At 34.2% G+C, this 18,091-nt stretch overlaps 7 protein-coding genes across 7 annotated transcripts; 6 read left to right on the top strand and 1 right to left on the bottom strand.

Moving 5' to 3' along the window:
- Nucleotides 1-1,202: 1,202 nt before the first annotated feature.
- EV154DRAFT_451421 (kinase-like domain-containing protein) lies at nucleotides 1,203-4,020 on the top strand. Its single transcript, XM_051597247.1, has 7 exons — nucleotides 1,203-1,304; nucleotides 1,363-1,446; nucleotides 1,507-1,810; nucleotides 1,928-2,037; nucleotides 2,089-2,655; nucleotides 2,722-2,829; nucleotides 2,882-4,020. The coding sequence occupies exons 1-7, from the start codon at nucleotides 1,218-1,220 to the stop codon at nucleotides 3,788-3,790; spliced, it is 2,169 nt and encodes a 722-aa protein (XP_051452459.1). The 5' UTR covers nucleotides 1,203-1,217; the 3' UTR covers nucleotides 3,791-4,020.
- Nucleotides 4,021-4,188: 168 nt separating this feature from the next.
- EV154DRAFT_451416 (uncharacterized protein) lies at nucleotides 4,189-6,312 on the top strand. Its single transcript, XM_051597246.1, has 7 exons — nucleotides 4,189-4,248; nucleotides 4,308-4,385; nucleotides 4,509-4,583; nucleotides 4,676-4,804; nucleotides 4,868-5,319; nucleotides 5,593-5,651; nucleotides 5,712-6,312. Exons 1-7 carry the CDS (start codon nucleotides 4,237-4,239, stop codon nucleotides 6,188-6,190), a joined length of 1,284 nt encoding a protein of 427 aa, XP_051452458.1. The 5' UTR covers nucleotides 4,189-4,236; the 3' UTR covers nucleotides 6,191-6,312.
- Nucleotides 6,313-7,692: 1,380 nt separating this feature from the next.
- On the top strand, nucleotides 7,693-7,854 carry EV154DRAFT_429666 (uncharacterized protein; the record flags this gene model as incomplete). The annotated part of the gene is made up of 1 exon (XM_051596480.1): nucleotides 7,693-7,854. A coding segment is annotated over one exon (162 nt), but the record flags the coding sequence as incomplete, so codon positions are not given.
- Nucleotides 7,855-9,494: 1,640 nt separating this feature from the next.
- EV154DRAFT_525828 (uncharacterized protein) lies at nucleotides 9,495-10,182 on the top strand. Its single transcript, XM_051603333.1, has one exon. It carries the CDS (start codon nucleotides 9,523-9,525, stop codon nucleotides 10,027-10,029), a length of 507 nt encoding a protein of 168 aa, XP_051452456.1. The 5' UTR covers nucleotides 9,495-9,522; the 3' UTR covers nucleotides 10,030-10,182.
- An 857-nt stretch (nucleotides 10,183-11,039) lies between these two features.
- EV154DRAFT_545841 (uncharacterized protein) lies at nucleotides 11,040-11,679 on the top strand. Its single transcript, XM_051604675.1, has one exon. It carries the CDS (start codon nucleotides 11,071-11,073, stop codon nucleotides 11,569-11,571), a length of 501 nt encoding a protein of 166 aa, XP_051452455.1. The 5' UTR covers nucleotides 11,040-11,070; the 3' UTR covers nucleotides 11,572-11,679.
- Nucleotides 11,680-14,251: 2,572 nt separating this feature from the next.
- Nucleotides 14,252-15,791, bottom strand: EV154DRAFT_525820 (uncharacterized protein). Its single transcript, XM_051603332.1, has 4 exons — nucleotides 15,618-15,791; nucleotides 14,902-15,537; nucleotides 14,648-14,834; nucleotides 14,252-14,571 (listed from the first exon to the last, which is right to left on the bottom strand). Exons 1-4 carry the CDS (start codon nucleotides 15,750-15,752, stop codon nucleotides 14,429-14,431), a joined length of 1,101 nt encoding a protein of 366 aa, XP_051452454.1. The 5' UTR covers nucleotides 15,753-15,791; the 3' UTR covers nucleotides 14,252-14,428.
- Nucleotides 15,792-17,207: 1,416 nt separating this feature from the next.
- EV154DRAFT_525816 (uncharacterized protein) lies at nucleotides 17,208-18,037 on the top strand. The gene has a single exon (XM_051603331.1). It carries the CDS (start codon nucleotides 17,253-17,255, stop codon nucleotides 17,745-17,747), a length of 495 nt encoding a protein of 164 aa, XP_051452453.1. The 5' UTR covers nucleotides 17,208-17,252; the 3' UTR covers nucleotides 17,748-18,037.
- The last annotated feature ends 54 nt before the right edge of the window (nucleotides 18,038-18,091 follow it).

The following is an 18,091-nucleotide window of genomic DNA, read 5'->3' as shown; positions in this document are numbered from 1 at the left end:
TTTTTTTCATATGTTAACCCAATTCTTCTTCTGAAGTCTTCCATAAAAATACGATATGAAGATCTCCTTGTGAGGGATAATAGATTTAATCCTCTTGAGGCCATGCGTATCTCTTCTGTATTCGGGTCTGTATCAAACGTTCATTAATTACCGGATAAAGCATTAGAAATTAACAATACCGTTCAATATACACACTGCTCAAAAAATTACTGAAATAAAATAACTCATCATTTCCGAGGTACAACCGAATTTTATAGAATTTTATGAAGTGATGCAAAAAAAAGAAAGGATTATTGATTAAAATATAGGACTCCGCCAAGAAATGATCACAAGAATACGCCGATCTTGGTATACCAACGACGATTGAATATACTAGTCTTTTTCGAAATCCTTGCGTTTTTAAGCACTCGTGCTAGGCTACGAATGACGTATATTCTGAAAAATGAGATTTATGCAAACTTTGTTTATGGTAAGGAGGTATAACCTATATGAATATCGTGTCATATATTTCTAGGAGAAACTTAAAGAACATTTTGTTTAACACGCTTTTGATGAAGGGAGAGTACAATATCAACAAGGGAGATTACTATTGAGGAATTATGCAAAAGAAACAAGAAGGAAACGAAAATTCACGTTTAATGTATATACCTGTACAAAGGAAAGTCACTCACGCAAATGTTAAGGGCCAATTTGCATCAAATTTGTCAAGATTATCCGTAGTAAAGAAGTTAAATAAAAGGGTTAATTTGTTGTTTTCTTCTTCTTGGGAGCTCAAAGACTTTATTTTTAAAAAAAAGCTGTGCCCAACTTTATGATTGAAGTAAAGGAGCAAGTTCTCCTTATTGACGCGTCCGCTGACTTTGAATCTGGTCTACTCTGCTTCTTTCAGTTACCATCTACATTTTACTTCAGTTTACCAGATTGTATTACTATAATCAAAAGGAGAAGTAGGGGATACAATGACTGAAATAGGACAATAAATAGAGAATGAGGGGTCAGTAAAGAAAATAAAGAAAGGGATATTTATTATTCGTTTGTAGTGAGACTATGGGATGAGGAGAGTTGTTATGGCGAATGATGTATGTCTGTGTATATATGTGTGTGTCAGTATGCAGATCAATTGATTTAATAAGTCATCACTTGTTAATTTCCCTCTTTCTTCTTTTTCCCTTTCTCTTCTTTTTTTTTGTTCTCACTTTACTGCCACTACTTGTTACATGACAATAATGCCGGGCACTTTAGAAGGCCAAAAGCATATATCAGTATTCGAAACAACATTATCGATACAACAAAACACATTATCTGTATGTATCGACATTATACAATTATGATGTATGAAATAATTAACAAATTCCTGTACAGGTATTTAACATTATTATTCAAAGTTCTCAGTCAACAGTATCTTTGATTCGATATCCTTTCGATCTTATCGAGTTTCATCAAAAGGTACAATTTTTTTACTGTCTTTTCTTTTCTAAAATCGATTTTAATTATTTATTTTCTTAGATTCGTTTTCATTACCCTAAATGCAAAGTCTCTTTCCCAACATTAAGCAACCCTTCAAAAAAAAAGAGCCAAGAGCAGCAACGAAACCTGCGTTACCTGAAACGTCGATCATTTCGTGACCTCTTACCTTTTCCTCGCAAAAAATCAAACGCCGACAAAATAGAAAGATATTTAGAGAGGTGCTTTGGGCATCCTATTATTAGCATTTCGTCGATACTTCGGGATTTCACTAGTGTTCAGCGAGACGAAGATGCATTATTAACATCTCAACACACATCAACAACACTTATATCCACAATTCATAGTATCAGAAGAAAAAGTGATGCTGCGAAATCGGTCAAACTTTCTGCAGTACTTAAAAACAGCCCCTCTTCTTCATCACACCCTCCCGTTCCTATTGTTTCTCCTATTGAATCAGTAGAATTAACCACAGAATTTAAACAACAAAAAAAAGTTGTATCTCCTCTCCCAGTCTCCATGAAAGATTTTAAATTGCTACAAGTGCTGGGAAAGGGATGTATGGGCAAGGTAGTAAAATAGAACTTTATTTTCGGTACTTGTAACTGACAAAGAATCATTTAGGTTTTGCTTGTAAGATCGAAAAGAGATGGGCAATTATATGCTTTAAAGTCTATCAAGAAAAATTGGGTCATTCAACAAAAGGAAATTGTTCACACACGTGCAGAGCGAGACATCCTTGTTCTGTTACGGGATCAACCCTTTCTTGTAAATTTACATCATGTATTTCAAGACCCCTCCCAGCTGTTTCTCGTGTTAGATTATTATGCCGGAGGTGATATTGCAACGCAACTATCTATTATGTCCAGCTTTGGTGAGGATAGAACAAGGTTCTATGCTGCTGAGATTATCCATGGCCTCGGTATATTACATCAATACGGCATTGTTTATCGAGATTTAAAACCGGAAAATGTATTGATTGGTCGAGATGGCCACATAGTCCTAACTGATTTTGGCTTGTCCAAAATTTTCTCAGTCGATGACGTGGATGAAGAAAATGTACCTACAACACAAACATTTTGCGGTACTGCTGAATATCTGGCTCCGGAAATCCTACTTGGTGAACGTTATACGTTTGTTGTTGATTTTTGGAGTTTAGGTACACTTCTGTTTGAGATGTTGGCAGGAACAGTAAGTTATAAATAACCATATGAGCAAAAAAGGGAAAAGGGGTAGCTATTAAACAAATGACTTTAGACGCCATTTTGGGCAGATACACATATGGAAATGTACAAAAGGGTACTTGAAGATAACCTGGAATTCCCATCTCGTTTTGATCCTATTACTTGTAACTTTTTGACAGGAGTAAGTAGTCCTTTGGATATATTAAATCATTGATAACTAAACATTATCACAGCTTCTAGAAAAGGAAGCCTGCGAGAGATTAGGTTGGGGTGAGGATGGTATTGAAGATATCAAATCACACCCTTATTTCGAGTCCATTGATTGGAACATTGTTGCTCAGCGTAAAATGATTCCACCTTATATCCCATCGATTAAAAATGAGACGGATTTATCGAACTTTGACGAGATGTTTACTAATATGCCGCCTCGTATAAGTCAGTCGTCATATACTGGATCAAATTTGGAAGGTGATCCTTTCGAAGATTTTTCGTATGATCCAATAATATTTTCCAGCACCGGTCACAATGACACGGTAGTACCGGAACCAGTCAATCAAGGTAGAATGAGGAAAAGACACAGTGCAGCACTTTCTTTCAACGCAACAGGTGAGCCATCAAGTTCAGGGTCAAATCAACTTTTTGAAGATAACCGAGCTATTAAAAAAAGGCAAACAACCAGTCAGCACAAAATGTCGCATAGTTCATTAGCTGACCTAGTTACATCACCTTCTATATCCAGTCTTGGTGATATTATACACCGCGAGGAGGATGAAGAGGAGGCGTCTTCTATTTACTCAAGATCTTCCCTTACATTTTCATTCGGAGCACAAGTCACTACAGCCACTAGGGCAGGCAGTGAGCTTAGTCTCGATGAGGAAATCAGCAATACAACAATGCACCATTTTTTTAACAATGGACATCAACCGGAACAATGCATTTCACAACAATCCTCACCCTATGAAAGACCAAATTGTCCCATTCCGGGCCAATCCAGGATCAATAATACACCACATTCTAATACTTCTACTTTAGCTAATTCCATGTGCTCATATTTAACAGTTGATAATAATGAAGAATTAACTAATGTCGTACAACCCAATTACTTCTCATATCAACAACAAGCATCTTCATCATCCGCCTAATTCTATCATTCATACACTATTATCACCACTAAAATACATCATTATAACTCTTATGTCTTTCATTCAATATGACTCAAATACCATATATGTTTACATTTATTCATATATCTATACAAAATCACTACAATCACACATCTTTACATATCTTCGCCTTTTTTTTTTTTTTTTTTACTCTTTTTTATATTAATAACAAACAAGTATCGATTCTTGGTAATAAAAATAAAACTTGCAATCACAAAGAATATGAAAAAGACGTTTATTCCCCCTTTTCCCATTCGTGTGTAGCCGAAATATAACAAATTAATGATGTGTTACACATGCTCCTTGTTTATTGAACAAGCGCAAAATTTAGACAGTTTTTTGATTGAATCGTTTATTTTCTTTTTTTCTTTTCTTCCCTCTTTTTTCAATATTTCCCTAATTTTTCATTTTTTACGCAAGTTAAAATGACTTTTAAGGTATTTATTTAAGCAAATAAAGATATGCCTATACACTTCAGCTGATTTTTTTTATCAAGTTTGAACTAGAACAATGGCAAGCGGCGTGTGTAGCCTTTGATAATAATGACTATGATACGTCAGTCAAAACTTTCATTGTAAGTGTGGTATTCGTTATAACAAAATAATAATAAAAGGAGGGGGGGTGGGGAAGGAGGTTAAAATATACTGAGAAGGGGGTGCACTCTGAGTTGATAAATAATAATTATAATTTATAATAGGGTATAGCAGATAACGCAAAAATGCATTTCAATATTGGCTTGATCTTTGCCACAGTAGAAGATCATGATCATGCGGTAATACATCTATAATTAATGTAACACTTTTAATTGCTTTATTCATCACTTACGAAACTTATTAAATAATCAAGAATTTTATTTATTTGTAGCTGGGAGCATACACAAAAGCAATTTCGATGGATCCTTATTTCGCTGTTGCTTATTTTCAAAGAGGTGTTTCCCAGTTTATAAAAAACAACATGGAAGCTGCAAAAGATGATTTCGATCAGGCCTACCAGGTAAAAAAACAAAAAAAAATAACAAAAAAAAAATGCCTGTACTAATATAGTAATTTTAAATAGAAATTACGTGGAAACCAAATAATTAATTATCAGCAATTAGGTCTAAGTTTTAGGCTTTATTCTTGTGAAGTACTATTTAACAGGGGAATTTGCCAATTGTATCTAGGAAAAATGGATGCCGGTCTGACCGATTTATACCATGCTCAAAAAGCAAGAATGACAGAGGAACACGACGTGATTGATTTGGCTGTAAAAGACAGAGGAAAAGGGTATTCAGTGTTTTCTATTCCTCCGCTTGTTCTTTTCAGACCTCCAGAAAATAGATTGAAACAATTGAAAGGACTAGACATGTTTGCTGTTGTTGATCAACTACAAATTAAGAAGCCTCAGACCCCAACCTATATCAAGCGAAATAATTCGATCTTATTGAGCGAAAAAGTGATGGTAAAGAAGCAAAATCAACAATCTCCGTTGAGAACATCATCACCAAGACAGCCACCACAACAGCAGCAGTCACAGCAACAACATCAACAACCATCGCTACAACATCAACAACATCAACAACAACAGCAACAACAGCAACAACAGCAACAACAGCAACAACAACAACAACAACAACAACAACAACAACAACAACAACAACAACAACAACAACAACAACAACAACAACCTGCCGAAAGAAGAAGAAAAGACTCTAACCTTGGAATGTATCATTCAGACGATTCCGCCTCTACTGCATCATTCTCCTCCTCCAGCTATAGGACTCGTCAGCATGATGGCCGCAGAGTTGATAGTGGATTCGAATCTACGTTGGAAGATAGATACTCATCATCTTCTTCTCTTGGTTTGGCTAGTAATGGAAGAAATTCCGGCAAAAGTTTTAAAACAAATAATCTATATGCAGCACCACCTGTACCACCTATACCAAAACAACACAACGAAGAGGAGTATTATGGAGATTTCGATCAAGAATTAGATGAAGTTTATGGATCATTACATGATTTATCCGTTCAAGATAAGGAGAGGGATATTATTAGACACCGTTTAGCTAGTGGGGGTAATAAGGAAGACTTGCGTATTCAGACATCTACTTCTACATCTACTATTGGATCCAACAACAGTGGCCATAGCGGAAAAATCAAAATCAAAATACATTATGTTGATACCAGAATCCTTATGGTTCCCAATGCTATATCCTTTGACGAATTAAAGTTTAGAGTTAGAGACAAGTTTGGCGCACCGCCCTCGATTAGATTACAATACAAAGACGAGGATAACGAAATGGTTCTAATGATTGACGACGACGATTTATTTATGGCAAGACAAGTGAACAGATCCAGTAGTGATGTGGAGAAAATGGAAATTTGGTGCGTCGATTCATAATGATTTCTTGTGTTTACCGTTAAATCATTTACCCAGTGCGTGATTTACGTGCTTCTAGTCTAGTTTCGTTTTTTGTTATTTTGTATTCTATTTTATTTATTTTTATTATAAACAAACCTTATAAATAATTAAACATATCCATGCGCAGCCTCTCCCCCTCCTCCTCCCCCCCCCCTTTTTTAATGTATCAAAGGACCATGATACAATTTACTAAGGTTTAGGAATCTGGGGATGTTTAACCAGACGTTGCATTCACAGTTTGAGGCATTTTAATGACAAGAAAATAACATTATTTTGACGATAACGAGTGCAGCGGCTCCACCCTTCTAGTAATTAAATGTCAAACCTAGTATATTATGTACGAAATATGAACCTTGAAACTTTCCGTTATAAGGGTTCCCGTTAACTCATAAAAATAATTCGCTGTTATTTTAATCAATTTTCTAATCTTTATTGTTTGTAATATTGATTTACAATCAGAAAAAAATTGTTTTTGCAAATGACTTTGTGTTATTTGTGACACCAGATTATTTTTATAAAGGTTAGCTGTTCATTAACTACGTATAACGTGAATACTTAATATTGATAAAGTAAAATATCTGTAGCTCATACTTATTTTAAGAAACTTATTATGCAGTAATTTATGGCACGATCGTTAAGTTTTTGTCTATTAACACCGTGTAAATACCAATGTTATTTTAACAAGGCGAAATGTGAAGAACCATCCAGTTTAAAAAATATGCAATGCACGTAAATATTTTTATGTTTTTAATAACCAGTCTTTATAAAGTAAGGAAAGCTGTTTTACGTGAGTTTTGACATATAGATGTTACGTTAAAGTGTTTATGTAGTGATTCAGTTTATCTATATCGACATAAACTAAAATTCTAAATTTTGACTAGTATAGACATTTGATGGCATTTAATTGTTTTGTTTTATTTGGAACGGAAGATGTTGATTCTTATTGCCAGAAGCAGCCACACATCCATCGCTTTTTAAAAAATGATTGCGTGAACAGCAAAGAAGATTTAGAGTACAAAATCAAGTATATCGCATCTTATGCTTCATCATACTATGATAAATCATGATATGGTATAATTTTTTTGAGACTGATATAATAATCCGCCTTCTGCTTACATGTACTAATTGCCCTCATAAAAGGAAAGCATAATGTTTTTTGTATGTGTTTACAGGACAATGCCCTTTGTCGTATGACACATCAAATAATTTAGTGCTGTTTCTACATTATTTTTTGGAAAAAAACAGGTCCATACGAGCGGCCATTTATTAATGCGACCTCATGTTTAAGTGTTGTCCATATATATGTAACCCCTAGTTTCATTCTATAAACGTAGTTTTTTATTTACTAAGACTTACATTAATTGCTAACTTTAAAACCATTCCACTTCTGCTTATTTAAAACAATAAATCTACTCTAAAGCTGCCAGTTGTTTGACGCAAACCCTTTGACCATTTTAGAACAACCAAGAGAAGCAGTTTGGCTATCCGTTGCTATCTCCTCTTTATATTTGCATATTCTTGAAAAGTACTGCTTGATATTAAAGCAAGTTAGTAAATACACAGTTGAAAGGGATGCACCTAGAGCGCTTATTATCCGCTATGAAATCATTAAAAAGTGGATAGAGTCCGGTTTTGATTTTTAGAAAACCCGTATACTAATTGATGAAGCTGTATTTTTCTCCCGACTAATGAGAGTGCGTACATAGTCGAAAGCTAGTACTTTAGCGAGTGTAAAAGTACACACATAAAAGACTCTAATTTGGGCATGATTGTATGTATATGTACTAGAGGGATTATAAGCTTTATCAAAGCTATACATCTATAAAAAAAAGTTGCAAAGTTGATAGAGATAGATTTTCAATAAAAACTGCCTTTTATATTAACGATACAACCAAGAAAGATTCAAGAATTTAAGATTTATTTTATTCAGAAGAGTGTTACTTTTATTCATTGACAAGACTTAAGAAAGATTTTATAGTTAGATCGTCTCTATGTGAGCTGTTTTCTGTATTTATAAAGCATAAAGTCAGCGAAACTACTTATCCAAAGAATATTTATCATAAGATCCAATAATAGATCCTGATGACATTACACAGCTACGATTTCCCCAAAATTGACAATTTGCTTCCATCAAAATAACAACCCTTCGTTCGATCTGAACTTTGATTTAATTTCTTCGTTCAAATATTCTTTAACCAAAAAAATGATATTCTTCATATAAATATAAGCTATTTTTGATTAATTTCTTCATAAATGTGCTATCAATTATTCAATGCAAAGTTGGAGGATTGCATCAGATACTATACAAGCTTTTTTTTTAAAACGCAGCACAATATTTTTTCCCGCCGAGAAAACGTTCCGCTTTTGGATTACGTTGTATATGCTGCAACGATACAAACAAAATATTTTAGAGAAAACAAGCCCATCATTATCATGATAAGAATGCATACATATCATTAGGGTCAAAAATAATTTTGTTCAGGAAGTGAGTGTATTTAAAAAAAATTATATAAGCCCAGTCAAAATCTTGGTCTATAATTATAATTAAAGTTTTTTTTTGGTCATGCTTAAGAAAAAATAGACCATGTTATTGTTTTCATTGTACAGTAAAAAGAGTAACTAAACTTAGCTTATGCACGGCATTGCTATTATGTAAGTACCTTCCACGATGAAATCTATGCAGATGTCATGTATATGCAGGTACATAGTAAGTTTATCAAAAACGTTTCATGACCACAATGGTGAACCGATTTGTTCGAGAACAACATTTTTGAAAAAAGAAAAGCAGAGAAAAAAAAGCCATTAAGATACTTCAGTGTAATATGAAAATCACATTACTAAACTGTTGAATTTACGCAGCCTATGCTATAGATAAAATCTTATTTTTAAACGACTCTCAATATTTTTTAAACTGAAAAGAGGTAAAAGTTCTCATAGTTTTTGAAGGCTTTCCAAAAAAAAATATAATTCTAAAAAGAAACTCCTGTGGTCTGAAAAAAATTATAATCTTTTCAAGTGTAACCGAAAATATTGTATTTTAGGAACATCACTCGGAAGCCACACTTATACTTTTGTTTACTGTTGCACATTGTGTAATTTAACATATTTGGTCGATTATTATTGTTGATGACGACGAACATGACACACTCTTCAGGTCTACTAGAAATAGTTTTTTCATGTTTAGAATTCCCAAAAAAAGGCCGAGTAAGAACTAAATTTAGCTTTTTGACATTCAAGAAAATAGTATAAAAGCTCAATTGGTTTTTAACCAAAGAAAATTATTATCTTTTTCTTCATCAATCATCTTTCCAATGAAATCTGCTATTATCTTTGCTCTCTTTGTCTTGTTTGCCGCAATTTGCTCCGCTGCACCTACTGTCGGTCTCACAAAGCGTGCTTATTCAATTCAAGTCAAATCTGCCAGTGCATTCTGTTCATTTATGCCACCTAAAGCTGGAGATGATGTCGGCGCTACTGAAAATGATGGTATTCCATTCTGTACTAGCTCTGCCTTAGGCGGTAAAACCTTCCCATCTGGATTCATCAAGTCTGCTCATTATGCTAGCACATCTACCTATTCTCAAGTCACCGGTAGAATTGATCGTTCCAAGTATAGTCTTAAGTCAAGCGATGGTGGAGGACAATATGACAACAAAGATATTGACAATGTTACTTGCAATGGCTACAAGTATTTCGTCAACTTGATTGAACCCGATGCCAATGTGTTCTGTATCCGTTGTTGCAAGAACCAAGCTGACTGTAGATTGGGTATCTCCACTTATGGTTGCGCCAGAATCGTTCCTGGTAATTACAACTAAATACGTTTTTGTTTATCATTCATGTCCCGTATATATTGCCTTAGTTCGGCAAACATTTTCATATATTGTATTTTATTCCCTTTCATTTAAATAAAAAAAATTTACTTTTTCAAAAAAAAAAAAAAAAAAAAACAAAAAACTGTTTAAATTTTTTTTGTGGTGCGTGCGACTTGTGCAACAGGGCGATCATTTTAAACCATGTCATTCCCAGTGAAATATGGCTTCAACGTACAATTTTTAATCCCCGTTTTTTTTATGCAAGACTAAAAAGTAGATCTTCCTCCAGCTGATGACTCTTTAATTTTTTTTTTGTGTCGGTTTTCCATTGTCTTTATCATTCAATTATATATTATATGAAATATATGTATGATTATGCACAATTAAAAAGCTTATAATCGCTGTCTTAAATGCTATAAACTTTTTTGTCAAAAAAGAAAAAGAAAAAATGGCTGATATCAGTCTCCTTCAGATACATCCATGATTTCGATATGTTTATTACAAGCCGTTTTTTGTTAAAATAAATTATTATGTACAAGCCATATCCCACAACTTTAAACAGAATAAAAATAGAAAATGAGTTATAGATCCCCGAGTCATTTGGTGGTCCCACCTTTGTGCGGGGGTCATGTCAAGTGTTGAGTGCGAAATACACTGCTTAGAAACATCCATGTTTGTTTAAAATCACGCACTTCTTATTTTCTTAATACTACAACTATAACGGATTGTTTGTTCAATATTGTATCCTTTTTTTTTTTTTTTTTTCTGTAAAGATGTTTTAAAAAGCATACGCTTACAAAAAAGTTAAATTTGGAATTTAATTCTGTCTTTCTAGATCGAAATAATGTTTTGTTGTTTTAAATCCAATGACGGTGCTAACTACTGAGCCCTTTTGAGCTTGAAATAACAGTTTTCTAAATTTATCTTTTTCCCTTCCCGTAGGGTCTAGCCGCTGTCTAGCATGGACACTCTCAACTATATAAATAGGACCAAATGTTTAGTTCTCCTTTCAATAAAAACTCATCAAAAATAAAAACCATCAAAATGCAATTCACCATCTTTACTGTACTCGCTATTCTCACTATTGTCTGTAGCGCTTTACCATTCAACAAAAGAGCCCCAAGCTATTCAATTCAAGTCAAGTCTGAAACTGATTTCTGTTCATTCATGCCACCCAAGGCTGGTGACGATGTCGGCGCTACTGAAAATGATGGTATTCCCTTTTGTACAAACTCATCTTTGGGAGGTCAGGTCTTCCCCACTGGATACATCAAGTCTGCTCACTATTTGAGTACGTCAGACTATGTTCAAGTAACCGGTACTATTGATCGTGATGCTTATAGCCTTAAGGAATCTGACGGTGGAGGACAGTATGATAACAAGGATATTGACAATGTCACTTGTAACGGCTACAAGTACTTTGTTAACTTGATTGAGCCTGATGCTAATATCTTTTGTATCCGTTGTTGCGAAAACCAAGCCGATTGTAAATTGGGTATCTCTACCTTTGGTTGCGCTAGAATCGTTCCTGGCAACTACAATTAAATAAGGCCGTTGGCCCATGCATCTTTCAATATATATATATATGTATTTAGTATATCATCATCTCTTCTTTTTTTATTTAAATAAATCATTTTCTTCTTGTAAACCTTACATGTAGCATTTTTTGTTCAAAAAAAAAAAAAAAGATCTGATTTTGTGTAACTTTTTGATCGCTTATTATTTGGCGATATGTTAAACATAGCGCCAAGAGAATAAAGGTAATAATACCAAATTTGTATGTTGTTTTTTACTTCAGCCATTTTTTCTTCACTTTTTTATATTTCTAAATTTGGGTATTTCTCCAGCCCAAGAAGCTAACAGTGAAATAATAAATATATAAAAAAAAAGACTTAAAATAAACATTGAATTCATCTACCTATGTATCAACACTTTATTTGGATAAGCCCGGACTATAATAAAGAATGATTCACCATTGCCACCCAAATGACAACATTTCTGAGATCTCGCCATTATTTTTCGTCGTATGAGTCACTTGGTTACGTGCTCATCTCAGAGTCACAAACTTTTGTAGAATCTTCTAACGTTGATTGAAACAAGCATTTAACGATATCAAAACTGTCAAAGCGATCGTAGTTTCAATTCATGTGGCTGGTTGCAAAAAAAAGAAAAATCATATCAACTTGGTTTAAAAATCGGGTGATACGGTAAAAAAAGGATATCTAATTTTATAACAAAATCGAAGCTATTAAAGATTCACACAGTCGACCAAAAATAAACATTAAATCCTAGGTTTCATAACAAACAATTAAGTATTAAAAAAACCTTTAGACGAACACCCTGAGAGAACTTTATTAGCATTCAAAGAATAACCTTATTTGTTCTGTCGAATATTAACATTTTAATTAGGTCATATACAGCTACTTGAAAACGACTTAAAATCATTGATTCTCAATATTACGCACACTTTATAAACGATTATAAATATTTATTTTTTTGATATCATGCCAAGAGAAACTTCTGATGATTTTTTTTTTCAAGGAAAATAATATACCCAGAAACAGGGTGCAGAAGTTGGCTGGTTTGCACGGCCCGCTTTTCGCTACAATTGACCCGATGCCGACAAAAAACTCATGACGGGTAGAAAGCCAAACAAAAAAAAAATGTATTTTTGGTTATTAAATCCTTTTTTGTTTATTGTGAAACTCAACGTTACTATTTGTTACACATCACCAAAGAAAAAGAAAAAAAAAACGCTTGTCGTTACACGAATCGTATCTGCATGATCCAAGTAAGAAAACACTATTTATAATATGAAGAAAATGTAGCTATTTCAGTCTTTTGATGGGCTTGGACCTGTATTATCCCTTTTATGGGTAATAGTTTGGTGAGACTCTCATGATAATACTGTAAAAATATAAAAATAACAAAGAGTAAGTCTTATGTTCAAGTCATCCGGATTGACGCGCAGCGTTATTCCAAATTATGTTAGTTCATTGTCACAAACTTCGTGAGGGTATATCACTTTCAGGCTGTATATATCTGCACAAGATAAAATAAATAATATTATCATGAGTGTATCGTTTAATGCACAACCTCACCTAAGAGGAACAGATCATATTCATTGCTGGAAAAACTATAATATAGTGATGCTTGTGTGGACAGCTACAAAATCTCCGTCGCCCAAAGTCGACAACACTTTAGCTATAAAAAAAAATTATGACGGTGTAGTATCCGATTCCTACTAAATTGATAAGGCAAGGAGAACATAGAATACAGATTTCAATGCCCAAAAAATGCCATTAAATGAAGGTTTTATTATGTTGGAACCTGGACTTAATCAAGGTAAGGAGCCATGTTGGGGCTATGGGAGACATTATGCCAGAAAGAAAGTTATTTTTGTTGTAGTTACTTTTGCGATCGATAAACCAAAGCATGATGTAAACTTGTAATTAATTCCAAAATATCATTACACTGAGCATATACCCCTGCTATTACTCCCGTTTTGTCTTCTCCCTTTTAATACTTTTATCGTTTGTATTAAATACAAGTAAGCTGGTCAGCTATGTAATAATTAGTTATATTAGGATAAAACATACCAAAATATATATTTATCATGAAGTAAAAACTGAGACTCTTAGATTCTCAATTGAGCTCAGAGAAACTGCGATAATGAAAATAGGGAGCTTTTTGTATTAAACTATATCACGGTAAGCTATCTCAACCAATTAACTAACGATATATCCTAACTAGTGCTCAATCAACTGATTAATTACTACAACAATTTAATACAGTCAATGAATAGGTTGGCCATCCATTTTCTAGATATGACGTGTTCTATGGAAATCATTACGTATAGACATAATGAAAGCTATAAGAAGTTCTAAATGTTATTTAAATAATCTTCTTGGAAATACATGATTTGATCTACTGTGCAAGGAGTACGGATCGAAATGAAATTGTTTGTGATTCTCGGTTTTATCAGGATTAAATTCACCAAGTAGTATCTTTTCTGCACCTTAATTTATCCAGGTCTTCAACATTTTTTTAAGGCACATGATTTTTTCCATATTGTTGCTGAATTAATTTCAAGAATTCAACCAAGGGATCCGATTGTAATAGATTATCTTTCAAAAAAAAACATAAATTTAAAGCAGAAGTCGACTGTACCATAATTTATACTTCACAAAAGTTCATAATAAGATCAATTGTATGTGGTTTGACAATCGAAGGAATTATGTAAAAACTTTTTTTTTAAAAAAAAAACGAAAACTTGTAGTTAGCTTTGCTTATTGAAGCACTAAATCAGGCGATTAGGACATTTAAAAATATTTATTCATTTTCAATTATGTGCGCTGGTTTTTTGACAGTCTCCTTTCTTTCTTCAAATAACTTGATAATCTCAAACACATCCAGCAAAAGCTTGGCATTTTCCTGTACTAGCTGATTGGTAATCTTGGATTTGAATACCATCAGCGTTTGATTCATACGAGTCGGCAATAATCTGTCCCGCAAATGATCCAGTTGAACTATCAATCACATGAGCTAATGAAGATGAAGTCTATTTAGCCAACACCACTTTTTTTTTTTTCATTCCTTTTTTTTTTTTTTTTTTTTTTACCTTGGGGTGCAAGGATCATTCCATTTAGAGACTTTTCCGTACTTCTTTTTAAAGTAAAGTTTCCTTCAGGTTCATAACGACCTTGCTTATCAACAGCGTAAAAGTTATAAATTGTATTGCATGCATTGATTTTTATGCTAGGGTTTTTGGTTTGAATATCAAATGTTTGGCCATCTGTCACAGGAATCTAAAAAAAAAAAAAACCTTGAACGTGTCAGAATGTCAATAGGTTATGTCATTTTTAAGATCCTTACATTAATCACCATCAATTTATCTTGAGGATAGTCCTGTACAACTGGGCCGGTCCAGTTACTTGTTTTCCCTAAAAACATGGCATGGACATCTGACAAGTGTTGAGCAGGAATTTCACAATCATGGTCGACTTTACAGGCGAAATAATTTTTGGCATGACTAGGTCCCGCTGGACAATAGACAGGCATTGAAAAAAGGTTGTACGGCTGTTTGACAGAGATACCTTCCGAAACAATGTTGACAATAGCCCCCATTTTATCGATACTCCAATTAGGCAACATACCGGCAAAATCACGAGACATGGCCAAAGCTTGTGTGCGAGCTATTTCGAAATCAAAGTTTGTGGCGGCAGTCTTGACGGAACACTCGTTTAAAGGCGTAGTAACAAGGCTGTTTTCCACGTCTTGAATATGTGCAAACCCATTCACCTTAACGGCAGATTCAGTAGTGCCTTTTAAAATGAGTCCATGATGACCGAAAAGAGAGGATTCTGTCTCGGCTCCACAGGAAAGCTCGTTTCGTTGATTAATCATTGCGTTGTCTCCTCTAAATGATCCTCCAATGGCTAAAGGTCCTTCTGATATAGCATTCTTTCCAGTTTTGAAATCATTAAAAATCACACCGTTAAATCGTGTCAACTAATAATTATGTCAGTCTTATACACACATAGACTTTCCCCCCAAAAAAAAACGGGGGGGGGGGAGGGAGGGGGTATTACCATTTGACCTTCAACAGAGAGGGACGTTAATAAATCACAGACATCATGCACTGAATTAGTCTGATGTTCCTCTACAGCATCTACATAAAGGGTCCATCCGGCCAAAAATACTGCAATGTGCATTGACAATTTCATTTTTTTTTTCTATCTGGGAAGTTTACTTTTAGTTTGTGTAAAGAGAAAGAGAAGATAACGTTACTTTTACTTTTAATTTTTGGATTCGATCCAAGTAATACAACACTTGTTTACGTTGTTCAAATATGCTGTAACATTCCAAACTCTAAATTTGTGGATTTGTGTAAGCTAGTACAAAACAAGCTAGTCCATCTACATTCCGAGAGACTTTTTCTTTTTTTTTAATTACTGTAATCCAGGCACAATTATGTCACTGCTGCACCCCCTTTTCACTTGGCAAAAAAAAATGGATATGATTTATCGCTTGATTCAAGAAAAAAAAAAAAAGGGTATAAACATTTAGTAAGCAGAATCATTGTTTTGCAAAAAGTGTCATCACCCTACCAAAATTATGGTAAAAGTCTGCCACATGATTTAATCATTGCTTAAAAGTAGAGATCAGCCCATCAGCAACACAGATTTCGGAAGATCCTTTTGAAACAAATCCTTTTATATATCTGGCTCAAAGGTAAGTTTAACGCTACCATCGTTTTAAGTATTCGCTCGATCATTGTAATTTTTTCTGGTTATATGACCACAACTCCTCCCCTTGGGTGGGGGCGCTTGGGTTCCTGAGCGTGTGTGTGTTTATCTGATATTGCCCAACATATTTTGCAGCTACACATCTACAAGATTGAAAGAGAGATTTTAGACTCTCGCAACAATCCGGGAGAGATTGGACAGTAGCCAGCTCTTTTTTTTATTTTTAAAAAAGAGTCGTAGATGCCGCTGTACCCAGGGTTTTACGCGTTATATATGTCTGTTTTGTTTATCTCCCATCTTACATGGGTTAAGTAAATCCATCGAGTAAAGTTGAATGGAATCATACACATTAAAGTCTCTCCTCTATAAAAAATTATGCTATCAAGTCAAACTGAGCTGTTTACCTACTTGAAACGATAAATGAAGAACCCTGATATTGACGTTTCGATAGAAGGCGGAGTTTTCACGTCATTTTTGGATGGTTTCCAGTTCCTTTTACTAAGCAATGACACCTGGGAGACTCTTCTAGCAAAACAATTTTTTTTTTTTTTGCACCGAAAGAAATACCGGTATTGAGTTGCACAAAGCGCTAGACATCTCCTGTCAATGACTAAAAGGACAATCCTATTGTCCTGCTTGTAAAAAAAAAAAAAAAAAATGTCCTATTCGGCAAATAATTGACCGTAATTTCTTTGAATAGTATGGGGCTATATATCCAGATAAAGTAAAGACAGAAAAGTCAAGTATGTAAAGAGTTTCTTAACATCTGAACTTTCTTTCCATTCGCATATTTTACTATGGGTGTGTGGGGGGGGGAACAAGGGTGTACCAATGACAGGAGTGGGATTCTTGATTTTTACATCCCGACGTTGATGCTCTCTATATAAGGGGGAGTGTATAGATTTTTTTTTTTTTGTCATTCTTTCTTTCTTTCTTTTTTTATTATTATCTATACAGAACATCAAACAAACAAATAAAATGCCATATATGCTTCCCCTCAATAGTCAAAGCTCCTTTGAAAGATTCAACCAAATTGTGGAGCAATACCAAGATATTATCGAAAACAATGCGACGGCCCGTTGTATGATTGGTTTCACGGCCGCAGCATTTATCCGCAATGAAGGAGATATTGATATTGGGTTAGTTGAGAGTTGGTTACAATCATTGCATTTGGATGTAGACGGTGGGTCCGTGGAAAATCATGTTAAAGTCGACCGAATTTTACACGTTGTCAAGGAAACGTCGAGCCATTACTATGCTGACGATGATGCAGAGGAAGAAGTGGGCTGCACAACAGACGAAAGTGAAGATGATGAATTACTTTCAAACGACAACAATAACGATGATAACGAAGAGGACTATAAATTAAATCGATTCACAAATGAATCCTATTGTACTTACCTTCCCAAAGAAGTTACCGTAGTAGATCATGTACTCTTTCCCTTGGATGAACAATCCAGGACATGGTCATAACCTTAAACAGCAAAGACATTTCACTCATTTTTTCTCTACTACATACCTTTTTACCCTTTAGACATTGGATAATACCCCCTCTTTTTTTTCTTTTTTTTTTTTTCTTCCCTATTTTTTAATTAAAAAAGGCCCTGTGTATCTCAAAAAAAAAAAGGTTTAAAGCCAGCATAAAAATTTACCTTTTTCGGTCGAATGACCCTTCCTATTAAAACACCAATGGCATTTTACCGAGTTTTCTGACTTTACTTGATTTGGGTAAAGGATGATCTTTTGACAAAAAATTAAAGGGGGGGGGGGGGACGTCACGCTCCCCCAATTAAAAAAAGATACAGAATAGGCATGTG

This window comes from Mucor mucedo (assembly GCF_025094135.1).
Source record: "Mucor mucedo strain NRRL 3635 chromosome Unknown EV154scaffold_145, whole genome shotgun sequence".
NCBI classification, from domain to species: Eukaryota; Fungi; Mucoromycota; class Mucoromycetes; order Mucorales; family Mucoraceae; genus Mucor; species Mucor mucedo.
This window is presented reverse-complemented; position numbering and strand designations above follow the sequence as displayed.